Source organism: Elgaria multicarinata, chromosome 5 (assembly GCF_023053635.1).
Source record: "Elgaria multicarinata webbii isolate HBS135686 ecotype San Diego chromosome 5, rElgMul1.1.pri, whole genome shotgun sequence".
Classification (NCBI taxonomy): Eukaryota; Metazoa; Chordata; class Lepidosauria; order Squamata; family Anguidae; genus Elgaria; species Elgaria multicarinata.
In genome coordinates, this window is record NC_086175.1 from 60,098,731 (window position 1) to 60,116,183 (window position 17,453).

The 17,453-nt window shown below is 38.2% G+C and overlaps 1 protein-coding gene across 1 annotated transcript in view; it reads left to right on the forward strand.

Moving 5' to 3' along the window:
• PDK3 (pyruvate dehydrogenase kinase 3) overlaps positions 1-17,453 on the forward strand; it is a 52,314-nt gene that overhangs the window by 16,534 nt on the left and 18,327 nt on the right. The window contains exons 2-3 of the mRNA XM_063126489.1: positions 9,819-9,960; positions 13,543-13,614. Coding sequence (XP_062982559.1) covers positions 9,819-9,960; positions 13,543-13,614 — 214 coding nt within the window. The remainder of the gene's footprint in view (positions 1-9,818; positions 9,961-13,542; positions 13,615-17,453) is intronic.

Genomic DNA, 17,453 nt, shown 5'->3' on the forward strand with positions numbered 1-17,453 from the left:
ATTAACTGTTGTATATCTTCCTTTTGGAGTTCTATTGATGCTAACTAATCCTGGTACCTTAATACCCTTAGTGCTGCTTATTCATCATGCAATATCACACACACACACATACACACACTGCACAATGAATGTATTTGTAAAGATACATTTGTCAAATGGATACATGCATATATTTCTTTATAGTACAGTTAAAATGTAATGTATGAATTGTCCCTCGTTTACTGGCTAGTTAATATTCTGGATCACTGGACACATAGAAGCAGACATGTATTTATATTTTAAAAGTGTATACTACTTTTCCACCCCTAGGTGCTCAAAGTGGCTTACCACAAAAAATAAAATATTCAAACACATTTCTATTTACATTGGTATCTCCATATCTGGGAGGCTGGTTTCTGTCTAGCATTCTACAGTGAATATTTTCCATGTATTTTCTACCAGTAAATCCAGGAATAATGCTTATTTAAAGCACTTCTGAGAATACTTCAGTCGCTTTTAATTTGATTGAATAGTTTATTAGTTTACTGAGCCAACAAGAGCAAATAGAGAGGTAGTATGCTAAATACATGGGGTGCAATCCTATTCAGAGCTAAGCAGCTCTAAGATCATTGAAATAAGTGAGTTAAGGCATGCTTAACTCTAGGCAGGATCATGCTATTGGTGTGTGAATCTTCTTTGCTATTTAACTTCTTCAAGATTTGTTAAGATGTTCAGAAGACACCTTAAACCACCACTTTAACTACGGTAAATAAGGCTTTTTGCCTTATTCACCATGGTTAAAGCCATGGTTTAAGGTGTCTTCTAAATAGGGCCAACATGTGCCACTTGTCATGTGCAGCATGCACAATTGAAAATGTTGATATATTGGGTCCAATCAGAAGCAACAAAGTTCACTCCACAGAATAATTACTTTTAGCTTATTCCTAGTACAGTTGCGCATTACTTCTGAAATATATTTCACTGTCATTTGTTCCTCTTCCTGTACCCTTGACAAGTGTTGCAATTCAATGACTGAGCAGAAATACACTGCTGATAGTTATGCTTCTAAGTGTTGCTCATTACTGATTATCAATTATGATAGCCTTCAAACTTAGCAATTTATTAACAAGCATAATGAATTGCTTGATTTACATTCTTTTTAATAAGCCTGATCTGCTGTCTTGCTCTGGGTATGATTTTTATTAAAGGTGCGAAAAGCAGGCGTACCATAAACGAAAGTGAAAACGAGCAGATTGTTGTAAGAGAATACTGCCTATACCTGTCTTGCCATGGTTATTAGCTTTGGATTAGATGCATTAATTATGGAAAATCAGTTTCACAAGAAAATAAAACTGTGTTACAGCCCATTTATTTTACAAAAAAATATTAAATGGTTTTGAGTATGAAACTGACAGTTTAGATTGTCCCATTACTTTGATGACTTCTCTGATTTCCTTGTTTTATATGACAGTAATCTCTTGAACACCCTTGTCAAATGAATAAACAAATTCTGGGGAAAAGAACTATTGTAGGGAGATATTGCATTTAGTTGTCATGCAGCAAACATGTAAGTGAACAAAAATGTTTCTCTTTTCCTTTTTACTTCATTGTGTCAATTTTAATATTGCCTGTAGAGTTAAATGTGATGGTTTTCACATATGTATATGCTTACTTTGCCACAGAATTTAACATCTTCCTAAGATCAAGGATGTTGTTCATAAACATTTAGGTTGGTGGGAGTGTTGGTAAATATTCTGTTAGGTGATTCAAAAATCTCCAGCTGTGGGAATGAGAAGATCTTCAACACTTTAGTCCAGTCCATTACCTTAAGGCAGCCTTCCCCAAGCTTGTGCCCTCCAGATGTTTTGGCCCACAACTCCCATCACCCTCAGCCAGTATGGGTAGTGGTCACAAGGTATGCTGCGAATTGCATCTGGAGGGCACTAGATTGGGGAAAGCTAACTTAAGGAATAAGGACTTGACCTTCTCTCTCATCTTGCCTGAGAAAAGAGAGTAAGTAGGAAACAAGTTGTTTCACAATGACTTGTCCATACTCTCCTCTAATATAGATAGTAAGCATTACTTATCATGTTACTCTTATATGAACACCTTTGTGAGAATTGCTCAAAGCAAATATTAGATTCCTAAGTAAGCAATGCAAATTTTATTTTTACATTGGATGTTTTTCAACATCATTCTTTTACATACCTGGTTAAAAACTGTAATCTGATGAACTCTTGTAGCACTGACACAGTAGAAGATATGCATTAACCTCTTTTCCAAACTGCATTTATACATATTATACCGTTTCTTGTTGTGACACCAATTTGTCAATCTTGTTGCAAAAGGTTCTAGCATTTGAGTTATTTCAAGGATGTGGCAATAATTTAGAGAAGCCATATTTTAGTAGTTTGAGAATATGAGATTTTCTTGGGGAATTAAAAGCACACCATTGCTGCTCATGCACATAGTCTGTAATATGTAATATGTTTTTTAGAATGTATGCCATGAAACAGGTTGCAATCAGATGTAATGCTAATCGAAAGTTCACTCTAACCATACATAGATAGATAAATTTTATTACAATCATTGATCAGCAGCTCACATGTTCATGTACAAAACTTACACACAATGTGCATAATTATACAGAAACTCAAAGAGAAACCTAATATGACCTGAGTATCAGTCTGGCGGAATAGTGCTATTTTACTAAAAACTTGTGGCAAGCACTAGCAGCTGCACAAAACCCAGCCACCTTATCTGTAATCTGAGAATCCTGATCAGAAAGATAAAATAGGTGTAATAAAAACATAGTGAATTTCTTGATAAAAAGAAGAATATAATAAAGCATGCTCAACTGTTTCCACTTCCCCTCCCTTCCCCCATCACAGAGGCATATGCATTCATGGTATATTTCCTCTAAAAGTATAGATGATAAATCATTAAATTAAGCTAACGTTAAAGGTTTTCTAAATTTGGAGATCGTTAAATTAGTCAGATAATTTGCAAGCGCAAATATCTTACTCCTGGATAAGTGATATTTTGTGACAGAACTTAAATAGTTCTGTAATTTCGTATCCCGTGTTTGTTGTTTAATAGTTAGTTTAGCTCTAAAACAGTCAAGTGCTATTTAACTGCCAGTTGTAAACAAAAAAGGAACCTATAAGTCAGTAAATACTCTGTCAACAACTTTTTCTATGTTGACTGAAATGTGGTTGTTAGGGTCAATGGGGCTAATCCTATAGGGGGGGAAACAAAGTTTGAGCCAAAAGATTATCAAACAAATCCATGCATGGGCCTCCATAGAAATTAGGCCCGCCTCCAGGTGCAAAGCTGCATTAGAAACACAGCATGGGACTCCAAAGATCTCTCTCAGAAATTTGGTTTGAATGACTTCAAAAGGCCCATAATTATAATAAGTACACGACTGAGATCCATACAATATTTCTAGTACAATCTTGGCTACAAATTCCTGAATAGCCAAGGAAGTGTACTGTTCTTCTTCAGTATGGAAAAAATTAAGGTAGCATTTTTATTTGTACTTTCAAGGAATGGGAAGAGTGAAAACGTACTACCAAGTACTTATACTGTAGCTTGCTACCTGTTCAATAAGATTTCCATTAATCTGCCATTGATGTTTCACCCTTCTTCTAGTAAAGGCAGAAATTTTTGTTATAATTGATAGAAGTTCATTGCTCAGTAAGTGGCAAGCGCTCTTAGTAAACATCTCAAGCCAATAGTCATCTGAGGCCTTAGCTAGACCAAGGGGTCGTCCCTGCCTGCTCCCGGGATCCCCTGTGTGTCATTTGGATGGGATATAGGCCTGGTCTAGTCATGGCCTGAGATATAGCACTGCGTCATCAGCATAAAGAAGAATTGACAGAACTCTAGTGTCCAGTTTAGGGGGATGGGAGTTAGAATCAGCTAAACTCTTAATTGTTGAAAACATAAAAATGGAATAATATGGGAGCTAAAATGCAGTCCTGTTTTATTCCATTGAAAGTTGGAACAGGGTCAGAAAAGTGTCCTACAGGATCACAGGTTACCTGCAGAGTATTTTCATACAGGCTATGGATAAGCATTAAGAGTTGCCTATCAATACTGGTTGCCTCAAAAAAAATTGCAGTCTGTCCCAAGGGATAAGATCAAAAGCTGATTTAAAGTCAATAAAGGCTTTATAAAGAGTAACTTTAACCATTGTTTATTGAAGAAGCTAGGATGCTGCTTGCAAACATTCAAATGATTTGTGGTTTCTTTTGCTTAATATTGGCTTGTTATCTTCCTACCTTCTCTGTGAATACCTTCCTGCTGTACCAAAGTGCTTTGCAGCAGCTAAGGACTGGCAAGGTACCACCAAGTCTCCAGTTCTTTTTCCATTGGGCAGCTGCAGAAAAGATGAACTACTCTCCTGAGATGTTTGTTCTCTTACCAGAGCAAAGTAGTCCTAAAGTTACTCTTCATTAACGCTTTCATTCTCAAAATAAGTTCTTCCAGCTACGGCCATTCTCTCAACTGGGGCCATTTCTACACCTGCCTTTTTTCCAGGGATCATCCCTGTGCATGCAAATGACACACAGGGGATCCCAGGAGCAGGCAGGGATATGCGCTCCATTTTCCTGGGATAATCCTTAGGTGTAGAAAGGGCCAAAGAGAGAAAGCTTTTTCAGTAATAAAAATTTACTGGTTATCAAATAGAAAATTACAATAACCTGGGTTCTTAAGCTATAAATGGGGGTGCATGGATTAAACAGAGTTTGGTGGGAAGTGAGTGGGTAGTGATTGGGGGGAAGCTTTTAGTTCAAACTGTGCAGTTGCATCTATTGAACTATTGGTACAGCTTTCAAACAGCAAGAGTGTGCTCTTCTTACTATATAATTGTCATTGCATGTGGGCAGAAGTGCCTGTGTTCTCTTAAAACATATTTCCCTTGTGACGTTGCTGTGTCTGGAGAGGGAGAGCTTGTCAACAAGGTGGTGGGCAGGGAAGGAGTCTGTTGCCAGGCTGGGTGAGGAGGGAGCAAGAGATTTTTGTAAGCACCAGGAAGTGAGCAGTTTCTTCTTTTAGCCACTCTTTCTTTGCATCTTGAAAGTCAGAGAAGTGAGGAGTGATGCAGCAAACTATGATTAAGCCAAGATACCCATTTTGGATGTAACAACACAAACAGGAATCACAAGCCAATTTTAAACCATGGTTTCAGATCATGTTGTTGGCACCAAACAAACCATAGTTGACTGAGACTGGTTTGGATTAGGCATATTAACAAGCCAAATTATGGTTTAGTATTGTGTCCAAACCTGGAAACAATTTAGATTAGTATACTGGAAAATGTACACTGTTTTACTATGTACAATTTCTAAAGAGTATTTTTCTATACTCCAAGGTTCCAAAACACAATTCACCAATCTGCTGTGGGGCCAGAACTCAATCATAGCAGTACTAGGGGAGTGCTTTAACCCTTTCCCCATGCTGTTTTCCTGATTTAAGTATTGGCCTTTCTCCAGAGGTGCTACTACCTTCATGGGGATGGGGGAATTCAATATTTTTAAATCAATAGTGGAAGGGGTATTTTAAATCAGGAAAACAACATGGGGGAATGAGTAAATGCCCTTCTTCCAGGGCCAGTACTCTGATCAAATTTGGATCCTGCCCCTTTGGCTTTTTAAAGTAAAAATAAAAGCATTCTGAGATCAATTTTGGATCTCCTGGGTGAAGTGTTGTTTGGCCCCAAGAGTATGAGGCAGATAACTTTTCATACAGATATGTCTTACTAGTTAGAAAGGAAACACAACAGAGATGCCATATTATTCCACATCTCATTTCTGGGTGAGGGCTAAAGGTATTCCAGCTACATTATCTGGTTTCTTTCCCATCAATTATAAATAAATCATTTTGGCTTAAAAACAACCTGCAGCTATTAATTGATTCAGATTGCAACCAAAAGGCATCATTTCTTACCTTCAAGAGTGTAAACTGGCTGTTCAATATTCAGCTTAGAACTGTTCCTCATATTATTTGTTTTGCTAAGGAGTACACCCACAATTGTTGCAGCACAAGTTAAGAAATGAAAAAACTGAACAGAACCTTTTTTTTCTTTTCTTTTTAAAAAAAGACTTCTATAATTAGACTATTCACTCAATAGTAGTTTGTTCCTTTTTTACTGTGCAGTATTTTAGTGCTATCTTAATTGCATTGGGCTATTGCTGACACAACACTTTGAATTCCTTAACCACAGTTAAGAAATCAAGAGTAGACTGTTGGATCCTATACACCAGTGGTGGGAGCCAAGCCCTCTTGTTATCCAGATGTCAAACTACAATTCCTATCATCCCTGACCAGTGGCCATGCTGGTTGGGACTAATGAGAGTTGTATGGTCACAAGTTCCCTGCCACGGAGATATTTATTTATTTATTTATTTATTGCATTTCTATACCGGCCAATAGCCGAAGATAATGACATAATTTGCATGACATGGCGCTGCTCATTGTGGGTTATTTAATCCATGATGATCTGCTGAGCCCATGAGTGCACTTTGCATATCTAACCCCTGCTTGGGAGTTGTGTCATGTGGACCCAGTGAGTGTGGATTATGCAAGGGTTAAACCACCCCTTGGTGGCTGCACCTACTGCAGTCTCAGTGTGGCTTAAATAACCCATGATGGGCTGTTGCATCGTGCAATCCACCCCACACTGATGCTTTTTCCTCAGGAGCAAATTCCTGTCTTTGAGCTAACCCTGCTCTTTCAGTGCCGTGGTCTCATTGGTCTTCTCCAGTGATTCTAGTGGTGGCAGAATGTTTCTTGCAATTTGGGAGACTTCAAGTTCTAGTGAAGAGGAGTCATCATCTTCTGACCCATATACTTTGTACTAATGGTTCAGATAACTATAATGAAAATTTGACTCCTTGTGGTAGCCAGAAATGGTCTGCTTTACTCAACCAGATGGATAACTGGTTGAGTTTGTAGTCAGCTGTGCCAGAAAAGCAGAGTTAGATGACTGAAGACAGTTCTGGGGGTTATAAATACTTTTTGCAGATTAATTATATGACAGAACAGGGCTTCCATTTTATGTGATTTCTTAATTCTTGACAAAACAAAAACCCTCTGGCCAAAAAAAAAGTGCATGCATACAGATGAACAGGCAAAGACATCAATAAATAGTTGCAGGATCATATCTAAAACAAAAAATTACTAAGCTATAACAAGCCATTGTCAGGCATGCCTTAAAGGAACGAGGAAAACTGAGTACTTAGGAGAAAAAAGCTGATTGGGCTCTATCCTGCCAATGTACATTATCTGTGAACAGATGCTGAATGATGTGCTGTTGAACTGATTATAATGGGACTGCCTTAAAAAGTGTGACCTTGATTGTGCCAGTTGCACTACACTTAAGGATTTTTCAAATTGCAAATCTTAGTTATTATATGCATAGCAATGCTTTTAACATTATTTCCTGGGCTGCATGAACATAACTTAATCAGTACCTTGCAGCACTTGTTCATTTTGCAGGCGGTTGTCTTTTGTGACCATGACTAACACATTTGCAATCTTTCTCTTGCCTAAAGTGGAATACTGACAGCTCATTACAGGTAAAACACAGGTCTGTGAGTTTACCTGGCTTTTTTGAATATTACTGTGGAGTTGTCTGCTCTTAGGGAGGGAGGGAGAGAAATGAAAATATGTATAGTCTTCAGCCTGAAGCCTAGATGTCTGGCTCTTCGGTACTGTCTGAAACATCCAAGTTTCTTTAAAGCAACAGTGAATAACCTTTACCAAATTTCAGTTCATTTGAAAGTATTTATAGACTAAGGCTGCAATCCTATACCCACTGAACTCAGTGGGACTTTCTTCTGAATAGACATGTATAAGATTGGGCTGTACAGGTGAAATGAGGTGAAAGCCAGGCATAAGTTCCATTGAGAATGAGGCATACATTGAAACCTGTCATTTGCATTAATTTCAGTGGGATTGGCATACCTATGGCAGGATCTACACCAAGCAGAATATAACACTTTGGAAGTAGTTTGAAAACGGTATATGTAATGTGTCATGGGTCCCAACAGTTGTCAGTACTGTTATAAACCATTATAAAGCAGTAGTGTAGATCCTGCCCTAGACTTCGTAGAGATGTGTTCAACGTTTTAGCTTCAAACTACTTTCTAAACAAATTCTTCTTTCTGCCACCCACCACTCCCCAAACCCAGGACCAACCATCTGTTCCGCCGCAAAACATGCAGCAGTTCTTGCGTGTGGCCTGTATTGTGGCGCTAACCCAAAGGACAGCCTTTCCCAGCTTGATGCTGTCCGGATGTTTTGGATTTCAACTTCAATCAGCCCCAGCCAGTGTGGTCAGTAATCATAAATGCTGGGAGTTGTAGCCCAAAGCATCTGGAGAACATCAGCCTGGAAAGGGGAATAAACAAGACTTGTCTGCCCCTTTCTAAAACTATTTAAATACCTAAGAGAGTTGAGACAAAATCTTATAGCAGTCATTACAAATGTATTATACCATTTAAAACCATTATTTACTTGTCTTTAAAAGAAAATACATCAAAACTACTCAGGTCCATTTTGTTAGTCACTTCAGTAATGTGACAGATGCAAATTAGTACAGTAATTTAAATATATATGCTGAATGCATTTCTAGCCTCAGCTCTTCATCAGTAGCTAATCCTAGTATGTTTGTTTGTTTATTTATTTATTACATTTCTATACCGCCCAATAGCCGAAGCTCTCTGGGTGGTTCACAAAAATTTTCAACCATTGAAAATCATCAGAATGTTTGTTAGATAGAAGTTCCTTCAGAACATTGTGACAACTATTGCTTCCAACTGCCATAGGAATTGTATTGAAGGGCAGGGTATAAATCCCTAAAATAAAACAAGAATAATTCTCTGAATAACATTTTGCTTCCAAAGCTGATGCTTCCAAAGTATGTTCTAGGGTGTATTTATGTAGAGTACATCAAGTTTGGCTCCTTAAATTGATAGAGGTTTTGATGATGTTTGCCTGATCTTTATCCATTACAAAAGATAATTGACTGGCTAACAGGAAGCTAGTATAAAGCACCCCTAACCATAGGTACAGATACTGTTAGACTAAACCAGTCTGCAAATTTAAACACTTGACCACAGCGGGGATTATTTACAAGTAAACATGCATAGGATCGAGCTGTCAATTTAATTTTAATATTTCACTCAACTGTAGCTTCTAGATAGTACTTAAGGACCTCAGCTTGTTGCTGGATAGCTTGAAAAAAGAAGATGAGAATCCTAAACAGAAAGAGAAAGTCATAGAATCATAGAATAGCAGAGTTGGAAGGGGCCTACAAGGCCATCGAGTCCAACCCCCTGCTCAATGCAGGAGTCTATTAGGCATGGACACAGCTTCTGTGTATGGAAAGAGTAGCATTGCTCCTCACCTTTTATAGGTCCTTTCTTCTGGAGAAACAACAGAGTTCCACTTGGGATGTAGCCAGTCACAGATATTTGCTTGGACCTGATCAGCTAACAATGAGGTAATTACTTAGCAGATGGACACAAAAAGCTGCATTCTGATGCAATCATTTGGTGCAATCATTTGGTGTTGCCAACTTTACACTGGGTGTTAACTGGTTTCGGTATACATTGCAAGTTGAATATGGAATTCCTAACTATTGGATTGAATTAAGATTGAGTATACAAGGAAACTTACACTCAAGAAGTCCAATCTTGATAATTATGCTTTATTTCTATTTTTTTACATCTTATTTGTATTTTCTAATAAATGTTTCAAGAACACGACAAAAAATCCCCATCTGAAATCTCTTTCAGTTCAAGCTATAGTGTCTTTTCTTTCCATAGGGCGTGATAATGCATGTGAGAAAACATCATATATGTTCCTGCGAAAAGAACTTCCTGTGCGGCTTGCTAACACCATGAGAGAAGTCAATTTGTTGCCTGATAACTTGCTGAATAGACCTTCTGTTAAACTAGTCCAGAGCTGGTAGGTACAGATAAAAGGCAAAACTTCTATATAAACCTAACACTATGAATTTTGCAAGGAAGAATAGTCTACCTGTGGGCATGTGTGGCAGCATTGCATATAATAAATTAAGGAGTTGGGCTTTTGCCCCATAATTAGCTTGTCCTCTACTGTGTATATTTCAATGACCCTGTTCAGATAACATGCTAAACCACTGCGCATTTTGAGATAAACATTATGGTTTAGCGTGTCATATGAACCATTCCTAACCATGGTGGCTACATAACCACGGGTTAAACATGCTCACTAAGCATTTGCTGCAAAAGGGTTAGCCTAACCATGTCTTGTCTGCACAGGCCCAATGCCTTCTTCCTTACCTGGAAACTCTAGTTTCTGTTCTCTTCCCCTCCCTGGTCCCATCTGCGTGCTCCAGCTCCTCTTATATCTCTCTCTCAGTGTTCTAGCTACATTTCATGAGTTTTATTTTGGTACAGCAAAATACAACTCAAGAATAAATTTAAATTTATACACAAATGTGTCAGCAGTTTTTGTAGTGCTGAAATTTATTTATTTATTTATTTATTTATTACACTTATATACTGCTCCCATAGCCAGGGCTCTCTGGGCGGTTTACAGAAATTCTAAAATTGAGAGAAAAACAAGTATACAAAATTTAAAACTCTAAAACACAGAACATACACACATAAAGCATTAAAAACTGATTAAAAAATAAGCTACATGAAGGCCATTTCTTAATGAGGAAGGCCTATGGCCAAAGTGTGTTAGGCCTACTTCAAAAATAAACTATGATTATCTAGCACCAGCTTGTGGCTTGTACTCCTCCTTTGCTTTTCAGACTAAATTCAGACAGTTGAGCACTAAGGTCTCGGTGTTTTGTGTCTCTGGACCTGGTTCATATTTATTTATTTATTGCTTTTTTATACTGCCCAATATGACATGACAACCCACGGTGGGTCATCAGCATGGTTTGTTAATCACCCGCAAGCCACCCTGAGAATCCATGGCTTCTTGTTGGGTTGCTTTGGGTGGCTTGTTTTCGGGGTGGCTTGTCATGATGTGTGAACCATCAGAGTGGCTTATGGCTTGTCACAAAGGCGGAAAGGTCAAAAGTCAAGGGAGGTGAGCATCCAAAGTAAGCACACCAAGAAGAGAAGTTCTCAGGATGCAAGAATAAATTTATTAACAAAAAGCTGCCTGGCAATTGTGGTGAAAAACACAGTTGCTCCTTGTAATCTCTCTGACAATATCCCCTCTCTATTACATCTTGAAATGACACTAGTCAATTTACCCCTCCACTTTATCACCTCCCTAGCCAGCAACACCCTTTTTCACCTTTGGAGAGATTTACACATATTTAATGCTTTTTTAAAAAAAACTTTCAGGGAGATTTGTGCAAATTTAACATTCTTTTTTAACCTCCCGGGGGATTTCACATTTTTTTCTGTTTTCTTTTTACATTTGGGGAGATTTGCGCAGATTCAGTAAAGCATGGTGACTACAAATTTGTGCAAAGGTCCCCCAAAGATTTTTTTTAAAAAAGTTACATTTGTACAAATCTTCCCAAAACTGGAAAAAAAAAATTCTACACAATAATCTTTATTCTACGAATGAGCACAGCTGCTCTCAGTAGTGAAGTAAGCTGCTGAGGTGGTGCCACAAAGCCCATGGGATATGTGGCAGGAGGACGAAGGAGGAAGTAAGCCACGGTCAGCTGCAGAATACCTGATCATCTGTTGGGAGTAACATGGGTTAGCGAGTGAACAACCCACCCACCGTTCCTTATTTTCAGGGTGGCTTGTGGTGGTGTGTGAATAGGCCCAGAATGTAGCCATAGGCAAAGGTTTGAGGAAAGTCCACAAGAAAAAATAATCGCACAGAGCTAAAGAAGGGAAACACTCTGGCTCATGTTTTGATCCCTTAGTAGTTATAGCTAATAATTATGAGTGGGTTAAGAACATAAGAAGTGCCGTGCTGGATCAGACCAAGGGTCCATCTAGTTAACCAGCCTATGTGCCCTACACTTTATCAGAAGGTTGGTGAGAACTTCCTTGGAAAATAATTTAAGCAAAGAGATCACTATGCCTCAATCAACTGGTTCTTTGCAAGTGCAGAGGATTCACTGCACACATGAAACTTATAAATGAGCTCCCCTGTTCTCTTCAGTATTGAGGATGCCTCTTACTGTTGGTATCTATTGTGCATGTAGAACTATCCTTTGCACTTATTAGAAGTTAGTGGGGAAACTTTTCCTTGTGTTAGAGCTCTGTATGTTCATCAGAGCTCTGATTGGAGTAAATTTCAAATAGTAATCTACATAAAGACAACTAGCATTGATGTACATGTACTCCCGCCTCCACCCCACCCCCGTCTCTGGGGTGAGGTCCTGGCTAAGGAGCTTACGAACTACATATAATATTGCTGCAGACATCTTCTAACGACCCCCTGAGGAAGGCCTTTGAAAGAATTCAAGCCAAAATGCATTGGGCTTTGAAATAAAACATCTTTTGCATCCTGAGAATTTGTTTCACCTTTTTTCCTGACCTTAGAACATTTAAGAATGCATGATGCTTGATAGTCAGAAGGCTCCAGTCGCAGAACCCTCTGTCTGTCCAAAGCCCCACTAGCAAAAGCCAGGCAGGGCAGAGGAGGCCGGAGGCTTTACAGCTGAGTATCCTCTGTTTAGAGTTCATTTAGCTATATGGGGCTCTCAGCCCGCCAGCTTGCTTACCAGGGAGTGTGCAAGGACAGCAACACAGATGCTCATGTATTGAGAGAATTGAGGCCTCTCCTCCTCCCTCTCTATCCACCATCCCACCCCTTCTCTCTCTCTCTCTGAGGTCTCTTTTGAAATCACAGTTACAACTTTGGAAGAGAAGCCACATTCCATGTTGGCTGGGAAGGGGTGGAGGGGAAGATCCACAACCAGATCTCCTCTTTGCTCAAGTTCTGTCTAGAGCCACAGAAGACAAGGTTGTACCATCCTGTAACTTCCCAGGTGCCATCTGGGAGCCATAGTATTGTTCTGTAAGTTGCCTATGGAATTTCTTGTAATATGACAACGGATGTATTTGCAATTATAGTAATACACAATTGTTTTCTGCACATAGGAATATATGTGCAGAAAAAGTCTAAAATATTGGTTATGAAGAACTTAATAACTTTTCATCTTCATATTATTTGGTGCAGGTGAATTAGAGAGTTTCAGCCATTGGGCAGTATAGAAATTTAAAAGAAAAAGTTAATTAAAAGAAATCTGAATCAGCTGGTTGGACTGTCAATTTAAAAATAGTAACTCTTTATTTTATTTAAAATTAAACTATATCAATAGATATTGATGGGCAGAATTTACAGCCTATTCACCATGTTTCAAAAATGTGTTTTACCCTACCATTCTTCAGTTGATCATTTATTGGTATAAAGTTTAGCCATGTAAACCTGTGCATGTCTACTAAGAAGTAAGCACCATTATGTTAAATGGAGCTTGCTTTCAGACTAGCTTGCCTCTTTAGGAAGGTCTGTATATTTTTCAAGCTTTTTCTCCAGGTGGTTTTATGTTAATGTTGCTATTCGTCTACATTTCAGGTATATGCAGAGCTTTCTTGAACTTTTAGAATATGAAAATAAAAGTCCTGAAGATCCACATGTTCTAGATAAGTAAGTGATGGGATAGTGGTGGTTGTTTTAAGCAAGTTAACACGTTGGGAACAATGTATTAATTATCTGCCATCATGTAGATGCAATCAGAATTTAAATTCACAAAAATTGCTATGTTAATGAACACTTTTGATTTTTATTGGAAGACGTAACTTGTATTAGAAGAAATAAATGAAAAGATTGTTAGTTTCCTAATAATGTTTTACTGAATATATTAATGAACTGATCAATTATATGTCTTTTACTCACAACCTTCAGTAGTTAAAGGTGAGGGTTAAGAGCTAAATCTTAACCTCCTTTAGTAACAACAACAATGTAGAAAAGTGCTGCCAATGTTATGAAGGCAAATACACTTCACATGTCCTGAGGAGTCTTGGAAGGGTTTTTTCCCCTGTAGTTTTTTCATAGCTAAATCAGCAAACAAAACAAAAAAATAGATTTCTTGTCCAATTGTGTAAGCAGTTTCATTAGAAATTTCAAATGTCTCCAGGTGCACACATGGCTCTTCTGCATGTACATATGCAGATTTTTGAGATTGCAGCCTAGATCCTTTTTCAGCTTTGTAACAGGACTGTTTGATTTACAGTCAGAGTGTTTCTGAATTATGTGTTCGTTCTTGTTTTAAGATACAGAACTTGTTCTAAGTTTGTTTTCAGTGAATACTTCCAGTTTTCAAAGGAAACAGTTCTGAACTGACTGAAACTATGGTGTATAGTATAGACTAGCTAGTAGCAAGGTGGATTTATTGGGAACTTCATGAAGGTAGCACAACACTGATTGCATCTGAATTTTGCATAATAGTTATGTTTGGCTGTGGCAGTGATCAGTCTTGCAGTGTCCACTCAGGAAGGATGTGAGAAATGGATTAGGTTTAATGATATTTTGGATCTATTCAAGAAGAGTGAAAAAATCATGATAGCATTTTATGCAGATGCATACAGAGTATTTAGAAAGTATTTAGATATTCTCCCCTGTGATCAAGCGTCAGCTTTGATTAGCATAAAAGTGGTTTTATCACCTACCTTTGGAGCTAGCTGATAAAATCAAGAAACCCAGCTTTATTTTGACAAATCACATCCCTATTTGCTACATCTCTATATGTTAAAGAAATAGGATGCACTTTGATGCTTGGATCTCCTCACATACAAAAAAGAATATATATTTTTCATTTGAAGCACCAAAGTAAAGGAACAGACTTCTCTTGGCCTTAACTCTCATATTCTCATAGAATCAGCAGGATCTAATCTAGCTGAAGCTTTTAAGCATTAAATAATTTTCAAGAAGGGGTTCTTCTCCAATCAGCAAGGAAGGTGAGTAGGTTAAAACCCTCCTTGTGCAATTTGAAGGTTTTGAGGTTTGGGATTAGATTGTTACTGTTCAGATTTCTCAGTTATTATTTTTAGAGTAATGGATCATTTGAAAACTGCGTGAGGAATTTGCAACGATACTTAAGCATGGCTGATTAGACAGGAAAATGGAAAGCAAGGTATCTTAGAAAGAGGAGCACTCTTTCACAATCAGAAATGTATGTTAGGAAAGTACCTGCAAGGAAAATGGACATGATTTTATTACTCGATATAAAGGGTTATATTTACATCTCAGCAGCCTTCTGGGCTAGAATAACTTCCCAATACAATATATGGAGGATGAAACTGATAAGGATGTAGGGGAAGCTTGCATTCTTAATGGAAATGGCAGTGAATCAAAGCATAATTTCCTCCCTTGTGTCAACTATTTAGCATTCTCACCTGAATGTTTTAAACTCGTAATTATTGGAAATGGGGGTGTCGCTGCTAGGTTGGACTTTGAAAATGAAAATGTGCAGTATGCATTCTGTGTTTAGAAAGATAACCCAGTGATTGACAACTTTTGGAGGCTGTGTCCACGTTTAGCTATTTGAGAAGCTGTTGTAGGAAGCATGGCAAAGGAAATAATCTGCCCTAAAGACTGAGTGCAAGACAGAGATGGGGTCTGAGCCCCAGCACATTAAACAACTCCTTTGAATCCACAGTTTTCAGCACCAACAGAAACCTATTCCATAGCCATCCCAGCAGCTGCCAAGAAAATGTGTTTTTTCCTGAAGTCGGAGGAGTAGGGCACCTTAGCAGGAATGAAGGAAGGTGCCCTGGGGCACACTGGTGTCCACAGGTAGCACATCACCTACCCCTGACGTAACTATATAAGTCATATAAATTAAAGCAGATTTGCACCGCTTTTCTTACTTTGCATCATTCTGTTTCTGCTGGGCAGCACTGAAGCTCTGAATTAACAGCCAACCATTTCCCCAGCCTTGATAAGAAAATGAAAGCTGAGCTTCTCATGAGTGCTTCTTGCTGGGGCCAGTACTAAATTTTATTTATTTATTTATTTATTTATTACATTTTTATACCACCCAATAGCCGAAGCTCTCTGGGCGGTTCACAAAACTGTATGGTGTGAGTAAAGGGTTATCTATGCTGCCTGTCAGGTATTTGAGAGAATTTGGTGAAATATGGCTCCTAATTAACTCTGCCAACTTTGCCATCATTATATCCTTGTTAAAAAAAAAAACCCTCTTGTCCCTTTCACTGTACTTATAGTCTGACAGCCAAGTTCTCAGTAGTTATATAATATCTGTTGTAGAGCAGCTAAAAATATTGGAGCTAAATGTTAGGGTGGGATAGTTAGGGTGAGTTTACTTTGGTACTTTATGCTTCATATTTTTTTCAGATAGACAATTCCTCCTGGAATGAGAAAACTTAGTTTTCAGCAGAAGACAGATTTGTACAACTTTGATTGGCCGGCTCTTTCCCCCTTTCTTGGAGCACAGCTATGTACAGTGCTGATTGGCTGGCTCTTGTGTTCTTGTCTGCCTATTGAGCAGTTTTTTCAAGGGTAAAACAAATTGGTTAGAAAATTATTAAACTTAAAATAAAAAAAGTGCAAAACAATGCTTTATCACATAAACATGCAAAGTATTTCGGGGAAATCCGTTGTAATGCAGACAGCCCCACCTGAAGCACGTTGTGAGGAATGAAGAGAAAAAGCCAATTTAGCATTGTATTCAAAGATCGTATGTGTGCCTTTTGAGGAATGAGCAGCGGGTAGGAAGCAGAAAAATCTGCACCTACTTCTATTTGCAGTTATATCTGTATGGAGCTTCAAGTAGTTACAGCAGTACTGGTGGTAGCAGTTAAAATTTGCTTGAATGCACAGTAACTAAATGTTTTTGAGCACTTTTGATAGTACTTTGAAACATCTCTGTTTTCTAATCCCATGCCTCTTGAAAGAGCTCCATGCTGGTTTTATTAATTGATCATCTCGCTTTATATAGACTGACTAATATATTATGTATTACTGTTTTTCTAAATGTGCCATGCAGGTTACCCTTTGATCGTTCTGTTCTTTTTTAATGTTGCCTATAAAAGGGTTTGCTTAGTTATATAGATGGAATCCAATAGCGCTATTTCCCCTTCTATCCGCTCTTGGAAATAGACTGTTCTGTTTTGTATTTCTTCAGTTCCTGCTACAACATTTCAATGGAGTTTAGGTCCAGACTTTGGCTAGGCTATTGTAAAACATAGAATTTCTTCTTCCGCAGCCATTCTTCTGTTGTTCTGATTGTATGTTTAGGGTCATTGTCTTATTGCATGACCCACTTTTGATTCAGATTCAGCTCATGAATGGATGGCCTGAATCTCTAGAATCTTCTGATGCACTGCAGAATTCATGGTTGTGTCAGTGATGGCAAGCCATCCAGGTACATAGGCAGCAAAGTAGGCCCAACCCATTACCTTCCCATCACCATTCTTGACAGTTGAGATGAGGTTCTTCTGTCCGAACTCAGTGTTTGTTTTTGC